Raw genomic sequence first — 15,801 nt, 5'->3', positions numbered from 1 at the left:
AAAAATTATGAAAATATGAGTTTTTGGCAATACAGTCAAGACTCGATTATCCGAAGGTTTCAGAAAATTTTTACTCCGGATAATCGAATCAGGATTTTTTTTTTCGTTTGCTTATTTTTTATTGTCGAGTTAATGTATGACCCCTAAACTACGCTAAAGTGATTTAGAATTTTTAAATCCAAAATGGCGGATATGATATATTGAAAAAAAAATGCATTTTGTTATTTAATATGCAATCAACTGTTCACATTTGACTAAAATTGGGTCGCAGAAGTCAAATTTGATGTTTTTAACAAGAAAATTAAAAAATACGAAAAACATATTTTTTGTTATGATTCGATTTGTTTTATTATCCGAAGTACCATACAAACCTTCGGATAATCGAACTTCGGATAATTGAGGCTTCGAATAATCGAGTCTGGACTGCATACGTATCAAATGATCGAGATTTTTTCATACATTTCAATAAAAATATACCTTTTTGAAAATATTCAAAAAAAAACCACAAAACTACGTATTTTCGAAAAAAAAAAACAAAATATTTCAGTTTTAACAATATGTACAGGTGTCTATTGAATAATAATCGAGGCTTTAGGTAATCGATACTCGACGATATATTTAAAAAAAAAATCCTAATCATTTTATACCCATATTGAGATAACCACAAAAATAGAATTTTTCTCAAAAATACGAAGTTTTTGGAAAATTAAGAGAATTTAAAAAAATATTACTGTCGAAATGTATGTATGAAAAGTTCCTGATAATTTGATAGGCTTATTGCAAAAAAACTGAAATTTTGAGTACTCTCAAAACAGTATTATAACTTTCGAATGTTATGAAAATTTTTCGATAGTTTGGTAAATGTTTTGCCAAACATCAAAACTTTTAGTATTTTTTGGAAAATACGAAGTTTTATGAAAATTCTGAGTATTTCCAAATAAAAATTTTTCATTAAACTGTATGACAAAATCTCGATCATTTGATACGTCAGAAACTTTTTTATATATATTTTTGTCAATAATACGTAGAAATTTTGGGTATTTTACAAAAAATATTATTATCACCGATTGGGGTAAGAAAAAATCCCAATTATTTGATACCCACATTGAAAAACAAAACAAAAATTTTATGTTTTTTTCGTAGTAGTTTTTTTATGTAGTTTTGCGATTTTGATTAGTATTTTCAAAAATTGTTTCACAACTGTTGAAATGTTTGTATCATTTGAAAACCCATATTTTAGAACATTTTTTGGAGATATTGAACAATTTTCAAGATATTTTCTGGAAAATAAAATATCAAATGATGAACTCATACAATCAAATTGAGATCTTGTGTTCACCTTTGAATCTTTTTGTGATAATATCTCTTCATTTTCTAACCCAAACCATGCACAAAGCAATAACCCTCCATTGTTCTCTCCACTAGCCTCATGATCAAGGCCACCAGTCCTCTCCACGTTGTTGAGCTCGCAAGAACATACATTTTCCACTTGGCTGCAATGTCGGCTTAATTTGGTCGAAAAATGTTTTCGTTGCCGCTAATATTTAACTTCATTCTGGTGGTGATACTAATCTGCGCGGTCCGATTACCGTTCTTGCTCGTGCATGGTGAACCCTCCTCCGAGGATGCCTCCGAACTGTCCCAGCTGAAAGAAGTGTTCTACAAAAATCTGCTGGCGGACTTTCGCGCCGAAGGCCTCGATGGGAGCGCAGAACTTTCTCCGGAAGAGGAGGCCCGCATGGATCAACGAATCCGCGGGTTTGTACGATCTACAGGCGTTGGTGAATCTGGAACAACCGACCGGGTGAAGCGAGAGTCGAAAAATGTGGACGAGCAGCTGATCGAGGCGGATACCGCTGGAGGTAGGATTTCTCTTGATTTGGGGAAGGGTTAAATAAGTTGTAAATTGCAAAAAATATATATATTTTCTATAAATCATTTTCCGCCTGCTCAAAACCAAAAATTTCCTTCCTAATGTAACCACAATCGTGCCGATCGAGAAACTTCATGAACAAACTCATGCTCATCGGCACTTCTTCGTCGTTTTCGTCGTCCACTTCGGTGAACAGTTCCTCGCGAAAACCGGAGAACCTCCGCTTGCCCGCAATCGTTTCAAGACCCCCCTCAACCAGCTCCGTCTCAGCCAGCTTGACCTGGATCTTTTGCCACTTCATCGGCCGAATGGTGCGCCAAAGTTCCTGCGTGTCCTGCTGCCGCCCCTCAACGCAGATGATCGCCGGTTTACCAGGCCTCGAAAAGCCCGTAAGATCAAGGTCTTTTGCGGTTTTGAGGATCGTTTGTCTTTTAGTTTTACTCTTCAAGTGGTGTGAGTAAATCCATAACCTCTCAAAGGTCACTGAAGCGGACTTTGCACTGCCACCCTCTTCGCTCACCTTCAACGGTTCGTGAAATTTTGTCAACTCGACAAAGTTGTCCTGAATCCACGAAACGACCTGAAACACGTACGGTTCACTGGAATCGAGCACCTCCCGCTCGATGTACTCCTCGATTCTCTGCGTGATCATTCGTTCCTGATCGCGTGGAAAGCATGCTGATCGTACCACAAAGCAGGGAATCTCCAGCCCCGGATAGAGATGAGGTAGTTCGACCCGTATTTGTACCCGCTGTTCCTCCAGCAGGGGTAAATTCAGCTGGTAGTCCAGCTTGGCGTTCAGGCGACCCGTTTCGCCGCTGATGTACGCGCCAATGTTGTCCACGAAGCTGTAGTCGTCCACGTGCAGTTCGCCCGGGCTGCAAAAGATCGACGCGAGCATGTGGAACTCGTCCAGCTGTTTGCGGAGGCAGTCGCGCAGGAGCTGTTCCTGGAGTTGTTCGGCGGCGTCCATGGCTGGAATGAAAGTTTGAATTTTTGTTGAGGTCATTCTTTTATAACCTAAACAAATCGACATAGAATAAAAAACTGATCTGTGTGTGTAAGGTTGTAAATGTGTAACCAAAGTTTAAGCTGGATTGGTTTCACTTGATCAATAAAAAAAAAAATAGTTGACATTTGTATTTTTCAAATCTCTTCAAGGCGAACGCCGCTTCCTCAAGGGCTTCCACGAGCGTGGCTACGTTCCGGTCAACTTCCCTCTGGACATCTGCCTGCTGAAAGTCGGTACGAAAGTGTTTGCCGCATCGCTACACATCCGCAAATCGAAGGAAAGCTACTCCAACCACACCGTCGTGTCGTTCTACGTGCGGGAGGAAGGCCAGTTTCAAAAGTTCAAAGAGTACACCGCGATCTTGGCCCGGAATATGGACTGCATCTCGAACGCCTCGCTGGGCTTCGTGGCTATTGTGAACTATTACGACAACGCTCGCAACCAGGATTCGCCGCTGAACCATCGAGGGATCGACGACGGGTCGCCGATCTTCCAGATTCAGGAGAACGGAACGACGGAGATCGTGCAGAAGTTTAGCCAATCGAACCAGAACACGGTGCACATGTGGACGCACGGCAATCACATCTACCTGACGCACACGTACACGAACCTGGACGAGAGCGTGGCGAACGTGTGCCCGCTGTACCGGTGGTCCGGGTATCACTTTGACGCGATCGACGAACTGCCGTGTTACAACTCGATACACATCGAACCGTTCATGATCGCGGAGACGCTTTTTATCGCGATCGCCAACCAGATGAACGACGAAGCGGTGGACGAGGACACGTTCTCGGACGTGTTCAAGTTTGACTACGAGCGGCAAAAGTTTGACTTTCACCAGAAGATTTACGTGTATTCGGTTTCGGACATTGCGTACTTCTTCCTCGATCAGGGCGATGTGAGGGAGCACTTTTTGGTGACGGGAAACTCGCGAGCCGGGAAGAAGAACCGGAAGAAGCTGGACTACGACCAGCACTCGATCGTGTACAAGTTCATCGACGGGTTCTTCGTGCCGTTTCAGAAGTTTGAGCTGCACCGGGTGCAGCAGTTCTTGCCGGTGATGCGGGAGAACGGGGAGTTTTTGCTGCTGATTCGTTGCAAAGGGAAACCGCTGCAGATCTACGAGTACGACGGGTGGAAGTTTGCTCCGTCGAGGATCGATTACACGCGGGAAGCGTTCGCCGAGGGAGTTTCGCACATGCGCGTTTATCGGCACATTATCAACGCCAGTGTGATCGTGATCGCGAATAAGAACCTGTTTGGCAGTACGACGAACATTTTTACGCCGATGTATGGCGTGGAGAATGATCTGAAGGAGGTTTACGGGCAGTTTATCAGCTGGTGCGGGGAAACGACGGATCGGTTGTCACAGATGAACCTGGAGGAGATTTACAACAAGTTGGAAGCGTTGCCGAAGGTGGACGATGGGACGATCAAGCTCGACAAGGACGTTGAGGTGAAGCGATCGACGGTTGAGCACTTGCGGACGAAGGTGTTGCACACGGGTGGGTTCGTGTTTGATCAGCGGACGTTCGACTACTTGAACAGCGTTCACAACCAGCTGGAGGGGTTGAAGCAAAAGGTGGAGAAGCTTAAAGCGATCATCGATGACAGCTTGGGATTGAACGAGACGCTGGAGGTGCGCGGGGATTTGAAGGTACCGCAGGTGATCGCGACCGGTGCACTTGTCAAGGACCTGAACGCTCGCAATATCAACGACGAGAGGCAACCACCGGTGAACGGAACGGAGGAGGATGAAATAATAAATGTCGATCGACTGATCGTAGATGATCGATTGTCTGTTAAGTTCTTGAATGGGTACGCTAGCGAGACACTGCTGCGTACCAATGGTGATCCTCGATTGCTCAAAGATGTAGATTTGTACGTAAGCGAGGTGGAAGTGAGAGGTGATTTGTTCGTAAATAACCTGATCGACGGCATTCGCTTCACGCCGGATAACGTGCTGATAAACGGTGCAGATCAGACGTTCTCCGCCAAAACCATGTACGTGGATCACTTGGTGGTGAAGAATTTGGTGACGCCCAAGCTGAACAACACCGACGTGGATCAGGTTACGGCGCTCATCGAGCAGGCTTCCAAGTTGCGCTCGCGATCGCGTGCCGCCCAGCAGGATTATCCGTCGCGACTGCGGGAGATTCGCGTGAAGAACTTGACCTTGACGGGTTTGACGAACGATGTGGACATGGCGTACATCGATCAGTACGCGCTCAAGACGGTTGGCGATCAGGTGATTACGGCACCGTTCAACTTTGACAACATTGTCGTGGACAATGTGACGGCGCCGAACAATCGACTGTCGGGGATCGATTTGAACTTTTTGGTGCTAACGGAGCCGACCAGCGAGTACCCGGACTTTAAGGTGCGCCAGGACGTGCAGTTTCTGAAGCCGGTTCAGATGGACAACGTTCAGCTGTACGATCGCATCAACCACATTCCGGTGATCGACGATGAGCTGCAGGTGCTGCTAAGGGATTCCAAGGAACCACAGTTGATCACGGGGACGAAGACTTTCGATTACGTTGAATTGTTGGGTCCGATATTCCTGCAGGGCAAGATCAACAGCAGCAGCTTGAGCAAGCTCAATCCAGTTACTACGATCAACCAGGACGTCTACCTGGAGGGAGACTTTGAAATAACCGGCGACGTAACGATCGAGCGTCTGCTCAACACGTCAAACATCTTCGGCGCCAGTCGGACGTACAACTTCGTCAACCTCTACGAGCACGGTCTCCCGTTGAACGCGGTTGGGTCCTACCAGAATTTCACCTTCACGAAGCCGTTGATAGTGGAGAACGCGTTCACCACCGACTTGAACGGGCTCAACCCGAACGATTTCATCCCGATCAACTCGGACCGGGTGCAGCAGATAACGGGGAAGAAGACGTTCCGTGGGGATTTGAAGATTCGAGGTGGCCACGTGGACGCAGCCATGATCAACCAGGTCGATTTGAGGGTGTTGAATGAAACGGTGCTGAAACGAACCGGTGATCAGGTGGTTGAGGGTACAATCCACTTTAAAGAGGTGGTAGCAAGTCATGTGGTAGCCCAGGAGACGCTCTTCGAGGGTCGTCCACTGGACACGCTGCTGACTACGGACTCGAAGCAGCAGATCAAGGCGAATGTGAGGATGGAGAACTGTCGGTTGACGGTGAACGGAAACTTGAATGTTGGTAATTTGGAAGCGACCAATTCGACCATCTTTGGGTACAATCTGGACTGGATGTTTAGCGATACGCTGCAACGTCCGGGCTGTGGTTTGGGTAATGAGACGGTGCTGGTGACCGGGCCAAAGCGATTCCAAAATGTTCAAGTGCGCGAGCTAGTGCTGCTCGATCAAGCCTCACTCAACGGGGTAGATCTGATGGGTCTGCAGAAGATCAGCGATCCGCTGGAACAGGACATAGTCATTGAGGAGACGTTGATTTTGAAGCATCCAATCACGGTGCGGAACGTGTTCTTCAACGGATCCATCAACGGAGTTCGGAGAGAGGAGTTTGGCCGGGCTTGGTTGCTGAACGAGTACAACCAGACCTTTACGGCACCGCAGATCTTTGAACACGTGATCGCGGAAAGGACTTACGTGGATGGGTTCGTCAACGGGGTAAAGTTGGACGAGTTGGCTCAGAACGTGTACTATCTGGACCAGAACGAGCGAGTTCCGCATGCGATTTTCCGTAAGTAGCTTGAATTAGTTGTGCTGAACATCAACTTAAACTCTACCAATTTCAGACGAAGGAGTCGTTTCGTACCAGCCGGTTACCGTTAATGGTCTGATATCTGGACTCAACCTGGCCACCGACGTCCTGCTCGACCAAGCATCGGATCCTCAACAGCTCGAGGAGATAAAAATCGACGGCAATCTGCTAGTCTCGGGCGAAATCCACGTATCGCACACCCTCAACGGAATGAACTACGCCAAGTTGCGTGAGTTCACCACCGCCACTGGCAGCACTCCGGACCGTCCTATGAATGTGGAAGTGTACGGCAACGCGCACTTTGAAGTTCAACCGGAGATCGTCACCCTGAACGGGTACAATCTGGAGCAGCTCCATCGGGACGTGTGGCTCGCCAACCGGGACGAGGTGCTAACCGGGAATTATCGCTTCGAGAATGCACACTTTGCTAGCTGGGTTCACGCCAAGGTACGAATGTCTTGATTGGAAATTCTGGAACACTGTTAATTAAAATATCCCAATTCTCACAGGGTCCCATTAACAACCTGAACTTGTCGGAGATTGCGCAAACTTACCTCAGCGTTTCCAAGGCGCAGAATGTGACGACTCCACTGATCTTCAAGGGTCCGGTGCGGTTCCGAAAGGCGACGAGCGCTCGCAGTGTTGAGCTCGGCGGACTGCTAAAGGGATCGATTGAGTGAGTTTTTCCTAAAAAAGAAATGATTTTTTTAGTCTGTCTTTGCAGACGTGTCAACTTGAACTGAATCTTTAAAATTTCCTTGATTCTTTATTTCATCCACGCGGATTTCCCATCCAGATTCGGCGTGATCTTACCAGTTTAATCTCACCACCCAAAATTTAGCCATCTATAAAACAATCTGTAATTAAATTAGCATTAATTTAGCACATCTTGAATGAAATTCAGCTTTATTCATTAACCAAAATACCTTCAATGGATCAGCTCCACATCGCCATTCACTGCTGCTCTTACACAAACCAACTTTTATCAATGAATTTTGACGAAAAATTGACCGCGTAGCAGGCGCTGATACAAGTCACACCATCAGCTACGCGCGAATGGAGTGGACGACCAGATCAAAACAAATCTCACCTGCCCGCCCACCAACCCTCCCCTTCTTTCCTCCTTGCTCAGTATCATTGGGGGAGGTGCTGTCAGATGTTGCGCGCCTCGTGCTCTGTTGTGGGTGTGGTGGTGAGAGTTTTGGTGTACTCGCCGGGTGAAAGTTGATAAGGTGTCGAATTGGTTGCTCGGAGCACGTGGTTTCATGGCTGATTAGAATAGATTCAGAATTTTTCAAAACGTTTTGAAACCAAATGCATTGGTCATCATAATCAATTAATTTCAATTCATTTTTAATTACATAAATATAAAACAACTACACCTTTTATGTGATGAGCCGTTTCATAGAGGTTTGGTGATGCAAATGTATTTCTTTTTTAAATTATACTTGGCAATCAAACAAAATGATATTTTTGTCAAAACCCCTCGTTAGATCGAGAAACAGATTCAAAATAATGTTATATTCAGAGAAAAACAAAAACACATTTGAGATTTCTGGACCAAAAATATTACGATCGTAATTTGTCAACGGTTGTAATTTGACAATATTAGATTGAGATCATTCGATCGTTATTGCTCTTACGCCATCGACAAATTCCGATGATTGTTCTAGAAAATCGAAATTCTAAGCTTTTCTACATTTTTTTTTAATTTCACAAATTTAAGGTTAGTTTTTCTTTATTCCAAAATTTCAAAGCGATTCAAAAAATAGTTTTTGTGCAATCCAATATGTTAAAAAAATTACAAAAATAAATCTAAAAATCCTAAAATTAAATTATTATTTTGAAATGTCATTTTCCAAGTTTAATTTTTTTTTTCAAATCATCAATTGTTTTAGAATTTCATTGTTTTTAAACTAACAATAAATTTTAAAATATAAAAACATAAATTTAAAAAAAAGTAAATCTTTCCCTGTTCCTGAGGGGAACACCCTTGAAGAGTATCGGGGCCGGCATTTACAAAGCGGATTCAGTGGCAGTTTTGAACTCAACTAATGTTAACATGTTAAGGTTAATGTTAACATTCCATAGGTCGCCTTTCTAAGGTGTCGTGATAAGGTCCAGTTTGTGACGATACACTACCTTCCCTTTACTAAGCAATCGAATCCAGAAGGGAACCCCGATCTGCCGCTTACTAGGCGGGAGCGTTACCACTAGGCTACGTGGCTAAATTTAAAAAATGTTAAAGATTGATAAATATACTATTTTTTCAATTTAGAAATTTAAAAAAAATCATTATTTTAAAATCTATAAAATTTAAAAATTCCTTCTCTTGCAAAATCCATTGTTAGAATATTCAATTACATCAAAATGAACTATAGTACAAATCATAGTTGAAAGGTACTCCAAAACTCTATTAGGTTATAAGAATTACGAAATTGTGAATTGATTATTTACTAATAAAAACTAATTGAATTGAATAAAATTTAAAAATAGTAAAAGCTTCTAGATTTTCTATATAATTTATTTTTAAAATTTTTATAAGGCCGTTGCAAATATTTTTTGAAGTTTATGTCCCTCGACTTTGTTCAATGTCGAGGGGTGGGGGGAGCGCTGATTTTTAGGACCAATTTTGAAGGGGGGGGGCGACAAAAACTTTGAAAAATATTTGCAACGGCCTAGATTAATAATTTTAAAAATTTCTGAATTTTAATAAATTTCAAAAATTTTAATTTGCAAAAATAAGAATTTTTTAAAATTCTAATTTTCAAAAAATCCTGAACTTAAAATATTCCTAAATTTAAAAAAAAACTATTTTTTAAAATTCCCAAATGAAAAAAAAACTATTTTTTTAAATTCCCAAATAAAAAAAATAATTCAGAAAATTTAAGATTTTAGAAAATTCCATATTTTAAAAATGACTTAATTTTAAAAACGTCTAAATTTCGAATTTCAAAATAAAAAAAAATTACAAATTTTCTAATTTTGTAGCGTTCTATTTTTCAAAAATTCACAAATAAAAAAAAAAATTCTAAAAATTTAAGATTTTGAAAATTTATAAACTAAAAGTAACCTAAAAAATTAAATTTCAAAAAATTAGAAATTATAAAAAAAATCTTATTTTTTTCAAATTTTAAAAATTTCTTAGCTTATAAAATTTTATTTCAAAAATCTAGATTTTTTTAGAATTTTTAAAAATGTTTAAATTAAAAAAAATGTCTTAATTTTAATTTTTTTAAAATTTAATAATTAAAAAAAATAAATTTAAAAAATCTAACTTTGTAAATTCTAATTTTTTAAAAATCCTAAATCCTGAATATTTTTTGATTAAAAAAAATATTTTTCAAAGATTCCTACATTTTTAGTTTAAGTAAATTCTAGATTCCGAAAAATGTCTGAATTTTGATTTTTTTTCCTAAATTTGAAAAATTTCTTATTTAAAAAATTATTAGTTTTAAAAAACTTCTAAATTAAAAAAAATGTCTAAAGTTGAGAAAAAACTTTATGAAGCATATTTTTTTTTCATTACCAATATTTTATGAAGTTTATGTATTTCGACTCCAACCAAAGCCATTAGTTTTGGCAACGGATTTCAGAAAATATTTAAAAAAATTAGGGATTTTGAAAGAGTCTTTTTACGATTTTTCTTATTTGAGAGCATAATTCTGAATTTTGATGGAAACCGTTTTATTTTCTTCAGCTCAAAAGGAATCGACATCGTTGACTTTGACAAACACGTGCTGAAGAAAGACGTTCCGCAAACAATCACCGGCAACTGGACGTTCCACAACGTTGAAGTTCGAGGTAAAATTTGACCCAAATCTTCAATTAAAATCAGCTAGTTAATAACCACCCCTCCAAACCGCAGGACCCTTCAATCTGACCACGCTAAACGGCCTCGATCTGCGCCGGGACATTCTCTGGCAGGACGCCACCGAGGTGGTCTTCACCGCTCCGAAGCAGTTCGACAACCTGCATGTTCACAACATCATCTGTCCCGATCCGTGCCTGATCCAGGGGGTCGATATCAACGAGTGGTTCGCGAATTCCGTTCGCAAGAGCCGGAATCATACGATCGAGGGTGTGACTACGGTTGAGGCGGCCACGTTCCTGGGGGATATTGAAGTGCTTGGACTGGTGAACAATGTGACCTTTGACCGGGAGCATCTGCTGTTGAAGTCGGTTCCGCAGACGATTAAAGGGGATTTGACGCTGCGGACAAAGTTTCCTGAGTTGAATTTGATTTATCCGTCTTCGATTGAGGAGTTGGAGGTTGAGACGATCAACGGAAAGAACTTTGACGAGTTTATGGCGAACTTGGCCAGGAGAAACCAGGAAACGTTGACGGTTCGGACGCCGGTGACGTTGACGAGAACGTTGCAGGCACAGAATGTGGACACTGGGAATAACACCATCTTCGGTGTTAACATCAACCAGCTGCTGCGGGAGGTCGAGTACGGTGATCAGCTGAGCAAGTACGAGTCAAAGTTGCGCAGTTTGGACATGGTCGGACAGTCGCTGGTGGAGACGCTGCACAGTAAGACGCCTTATTTGAGTCACTACGAGCGGATCAAACCGTTGGCGGGACGGTTTCGTGATGTGATCACGATCACGCTGCCGTTGTCACCGAGTCCGATTGAGCTGCTGGCGGCCCACGTGGACGATGGTAATCGCACCGCGGTAGAGTTTTACCGCTGGAACAAAAAGGACGGCCAGTTTCGGGTTGCTAAAGGTACGTGCTGATTTAATCATTCCAAACTTTATTCACTACTTTTGTGAGTTACAATCTTATCCCCTTTCTAATACTTGGGCAGTCCAGCATAGCTAATGTCCTCGACTCCCACATGATTCTCGCCACGGACAATCTTAAAGAAGCCATTTTCGCCCCATCGCTCATTCCACGAGTTGGCACACAGCCAGTACTTGACTCCGTTCTCAACGCCCCATCCAATGACTCGAACCGCGTGACTACCTTTGTATGCACCCGTAACGTGTCGATACACTCCGCTCCTGTACTGGAAGAAATCGCCATACACATCAAAGGACGTAACAATCGGACCGTTCTGATAGATCTCGGCTTTCATCGCATTTTCGTCTCCCCATGGGAGAATGTACGAACTGGCTCCATACTTGAGGTCCTGGCTGTAGGTCAGCGGATATCCGGCCTGGCACTGGCGATCGCATTTCAGAACGATATTCACGTCCTGGGTAGCGCCGCCAAACGGGTACGGCTTACAACCCTGCCCAGAATGGTACGGTCCCCCGCTGGTGAGGCCGTACTCCACCCAGTAATCAAAAGTTTTGAACACGTAGCCACCGTCACACTTGTAACAGTCCGTACAGCAGGACAGGTAGCCCGTTGATCCAAAGTAGAACTGCCGTTCACCCCCGGAGTGGATGCAGTAACGATCGGTAATGACCGCAGCTGTCGACACGGCGTAGCACGATCCACAAGATCCCTGGCTGCGGATTTGGTTCAGCGATGGGCAGTAAGGCCACTTTTGGCGCGCGTCAAAGCTCGCCGGCAGGGCGCGAACCGAGCGTTGATTCTGCAGCCGTGGCAGACTGTTGAGTTCAGACTCGTTCAGCCCGAGGCTCATTTTCATCACGCCAAACTCTTCTGGCCGATCGTACACCTGGGCGACCCAGGAGCGGGCACGCGATCGGATGGCGGACACCAGCGCTTCCTGAATCTTGTCCGTGATGCTGAGCCCGGAGATGGAGCCGATGGCGGCGATGAGGCACAGAACTAGTAGAACTTTAGAGAGAGCCATTTTCCCGGGTGATGAAGACTGATGGTGACAGTGACCTGCTCAAACCGCTTTTATACGCGAAATCTCCTCCTTTCGGGCTTATCATGAGGCGAAAGATGGTTTATTGGATCATAATTTTTGGCTCATGAGGGTTAGCATATTTGTTTTGCGTGTATCTCATGTAGAAAGGTGTTTGTTTTCTGATTAAAAACATGTGCCTTGAGAACAAATAAATAATTTCTTTCCATGCGGGTCGTTTATTGTGGCATAAAATTCTAGGAATTAGACCTAATATTTGCATAATTTCAAAAAAACAATTTGGGACAAAAAATTGGGTTTTGTTTCTATGCAGATTGTGTATTTCACTAAATAAATATAAATACCAAAGTCATGGAGTGACCATTAAAATCAATCCTTCACAAAATCAGCTGATTTTTTTTTTTAATTATTCAAGCTTTTTGGAGGGCCAAACCTTATGTCCAAAGAATATATCTAGATTACTTTTTCAAAATGTGCCATGGGTTTCCTATGTACATACGACCTTTTGAAAAAGTAAGCGAGATATATTGCATCATTGTTTTGCTTTTAAGCAGTTTTTTACGGATCGGTCTTTTTTGTTTAATTTTAATTTTTGTATTTTTGAAACTTTTTTCGGTGCCTTCGGTATGCCCAAAGAAGCCATTTTGCATCATCAGTTTGTCCATATAGTTTTCCATACAAATTTGGCAGCTGCCCATACAAAAATGATGCATAAAAATTAAAAAATCTGTATCTTTTGAAGGAATTTTTTGATTGATTTGGTGTCTTCGGCAAAGTTGTAGGTAAAAGGACTACACTGAAAAAAAATTATACGCGGTAAATTTTTTTTTGTAATTTTAAATTTCACTTTTTGTTACTAAAACTTGATTTGCAAAAAAACACTATTTTTATTTTTTTATTTTCTGATATGTTTTAGAAGACATCACATGCCAATTTTTCCAGAACGGGCAAAAATCTTTGACCGTGTTATGATTTTTTGGTTGTAAAAATGTTTCAATTTAATTTTTTTTTGATGTAAAAGCAGGCCAAGGGCGAATGATGCTGATGATACCTCTTCAGTTGACGCTTAGGCGAGGAACATCCTGGAAGGAGCGTCACTGACTACGTCCGTAGTCCTGTTAGATCATTTTTGATCAAGACAGTATAGCTCTGGTTCCTTGCAAGTGTCCTATTTTCTTACCTCCACGTTGGCTTGGTTTTCATGATGACCTAGCTGGTGGCCTGTGGAAACGGATCGTAAACCTTTGACCACCGCGGGTCAAAGTCGAGACGGCTAAAAGAAAGGGGCGCGACAATGTGGGAAAGGGAAGTAATTTGTGATTGTAGACGGTATTGTTTTGATTCGCAGTATGTTGAGTCAACTGCTGTGGATGTACCTGAAACATCGCACAACGGGGTTTCCCTTCTTTCCATTTCAGCTACCACCTATCTTCTGTTTATTTTGTTTCACTGATTTTCTAACGCAGCTTCTGTTCACTATCCTCTATTTGATTTCGATTTTACTCATTTGATTCTCTTATTTCTCAACGCTTTTCCACTCTATTTTACCAATTGATGCTGCTGTAACAAACTTTCTGCTTTCCCTTAATTTGGCAGCGATGTCAATTTTGTTTATCTTTATTTATCTATTTGAATATTTTTTTCATCTGCCCTATAAATTGCACTTAATACAATCTAAGCTTGTTTGTTACCTCTATTTATTAACTATTGTAAATTTCTTTATCTACTTCATAAATTACTATCTTTCTTTTACTATTGATTCTTCAAATAGTATATTTCTTTCACTGTCCATTGTTTTCAATCTTTACCCTTTTCTTCAAACAAATTAGGTTCGAGCCCTTACTCAATTATTACTATTGTACTTTTGAAAAACTTTTGTAAAATGCTTAGGACCAAAAATTGTAACAAAACACCGCGACAAAAGAAATAGCAACATATAAACACGACTCAACACTAGGAAAGCTTTCAGTAGAAAACAAAACACAGTAAATAACAATTAGTTTTTGAATTCAAACTAAAAATAAAACAGTTTTTGCTTTAATGAAATTTGTTAGGCACACTTTAAATGGTTAGGCGCTTATACTTACATCAAACCCTACGTAATGTACCACCCCCGGCCGAGTTAAAATGCGTAACCGGAAAAGAAGGTGTGCATGCCTGGCACGAACACTCAAAGCGTGTTCTAGCGTGTTGCTCGTACTGACTCAGAGCAAGGGTGAGATGTAGGTGTAAGGGCAGTGCGTGTTCGTCGGGAACCTAGTGCATAAGATCGGTCAAGGCCCGTTCTTACACTGAAAATTGCGAATTGCGAATTGCGAATTTAATTTTTTGATGTAAAATCGAATTTGCAATCAAAAAGTACTTCAGTGAAATTTTGATAAAGTGCACCGTTTTCAAGTTATAGCATTTTTGGTATCTTTTTTTTCAAAATAGTCGTCGTTATTCATTTTTTTAAATAAGTGCCCATGTTTGCCCACTTCTGAAAAAAAATATTTTTGAAAAGCTGAGAAAATTCTCTATATTTTGCTTTATTGAACTTTGTTGATACGACCCTTAATTGTTGAGATATTGCCATTCAAAGGTTTAAAACAGGAAAATTGATGTTTTCCAAGTCTCACCCAAACAACCCACCATTTTCTAATGGTGATATCTCAGCAACTAATGGTCCGATTTTCAATGTTGAAATATGAAACATACGTGAAATTTTTCGATCTTTTCGAAAACAATAATTTTTTTAATCAAGACTAACATTTCAAAAGGGCGTAATATTGAATGTTTGGTCCTTATGAAATGTTAGTCTTGATTTAAAATTTTGAAAATATTGTTTTCGAATAGATCGGAAAATTTCACGAATGTTTCATATTTTAACATTGTAAATCGAACCATTAGTTGCTAAGATATCGACGTTGAAAATGGTGGGTTGTTTTGGGTGAGACATGAATTCAATTCACCAAAAAAGTTTCAGCAGGATTAAAAAATACAAAAAAAAGACCAAAATCTCAGAGAATTGCTCTCATACGAGTTTTTATACAATTTTGGCAGCTTTTCATACAAAAAATGTTTTGTAAATATTCGAAAACCTATATCTTAAGAAGAAATTTTTCTATCGATTTGGTATCTTGGCAAAACTGTAAGTATTAGTTAAGGTTATAATTATTCAGGAAAAATAGTAATTAAAAAAAATCTATATTTTAAATTATTTGTAACTTCAGAAACCATTTTTTCGGGCCACCTAAAAAAAGTGTGGCGTAGACAATTGCCGAACAATCACCTTCTAGCATTTTTAGTATTTTTTTCATTTGGGTCAAACTTTGTGGGGGCCTTTTCTATCACTAAAGAAGCCATTTTGTGTCATTTTTTTATTTTTTATTCTTTGTCCTCTATCTTAACCTATACCCTAACTGGCTC

At 41.0% G+C, this 15,801-nt stretch overlaps 3 protein-coding genes across 3 annotated transcripts in view; 1 reads left to right on the top strand and 2 right to left on the bottom strand.

Moving 5' to 3' along the window:
* The first annotated feature begins 1,439 nt into the window (after nt 1-1,439).
* LOC120421572 (uncharacterized) overlaps nt 1,440-15,801 on the top strand; it is a 30,499-nt gene continuing 16,137 nt past the window's right edge. The window contains exons 1-6 of the mRNA XM_039584803.2: nt 1,440-1,862; nt 3,035-6,580; nt 6,636-7,048; nt 7,111-7,277; nt 10,302-10,405; nt 10,470-11,333. Coding sequence (XP_039440737.1) covers nt 1,523-1,862; nt 3,035-6,580; nt 6,636-7,048; nt 7,111-7,277; nt 10,302-10,405; nt 10,470-11,333 — 5,434 coding nt within the window. The 5' untranslated portion in view covers nt 1,440-1,522. The remainder of the gene's footprint in view (nt 1,863-3,034; nt 6,581-6,635; nt 7,049-7,110; nt 7,278-10,301; nt 10,406-10,469; nt 11,334-15,801) is intronic.
* Nucleotides 1,912-7,288, bottom strand: LOC120421578 (RWD domain-containing protein 2A). The gene is made up of 2 exons (XM_039584808.2): nt 7,156-7,288; nt 1,912-2,848 (listed from the first exon to the last, which is right to left on the bottom strand). The coding sequence occupies exon 2, from the start codon at nt 2,844-2,846 to the stop codon at nt 1,929-1,931; it is 918 nt and encodes a 305-aa protein (XP_039440742.1). The 5' UTR covers nt 2,847-2,848; nt 7,156-7,288; the 3' UTR covers nt 1,912-1,928.
* On the bottom strand, nt 11,340-12,825 carry LOC120421576 (cathepsin B-like). The gene has a single exon (XM_039584806.2). The coding sequence runs from the start codon at nt 12,373-12,375 to the stop codon at nt 11,401-11,403; it is 975 nt and encodes a 324-aa protein (XP_039440740.1). The 5' UTR covers nt 12,376-12,825; the 3' UTR covers nt 11,340-11,400.

This window comes from Culex pipiens, chromosome 2 (assembly GCF_016801865.2).
Source record: "Culex pipiens pallens isolate TS chromosome 2, TS_CPP_V2, whole genome shotgun sequence".
Lineage (NCBI taxonomy): Eukaryota > Metazoa > Arthropoda > Insecta > Diptera > Culicidae > Culex > Culex pipiens.
Note: the sequence above shows the minus strand (reverse complement) of the source record. Positions and strands in the feature narration are given on the sequence as shown.

Bases quoted from the DNA above. Each gene is read 5' to 3' on its own strand.
- LOC120421578 (XM_039584808.2), bottom strand. From the start codon at position 2,846: ATGGACGCCGCCGAACAACTCCAGGAACAGCTCCTGCGCGACTGCCTC.
- LOC120421576 (XM_039584806.2), bottom strand. From the start codon at position 12,375: ATGGCTCTCTCTAAAGTTCTACTAGTTCTGTGCCTCATCGCCGCCATC.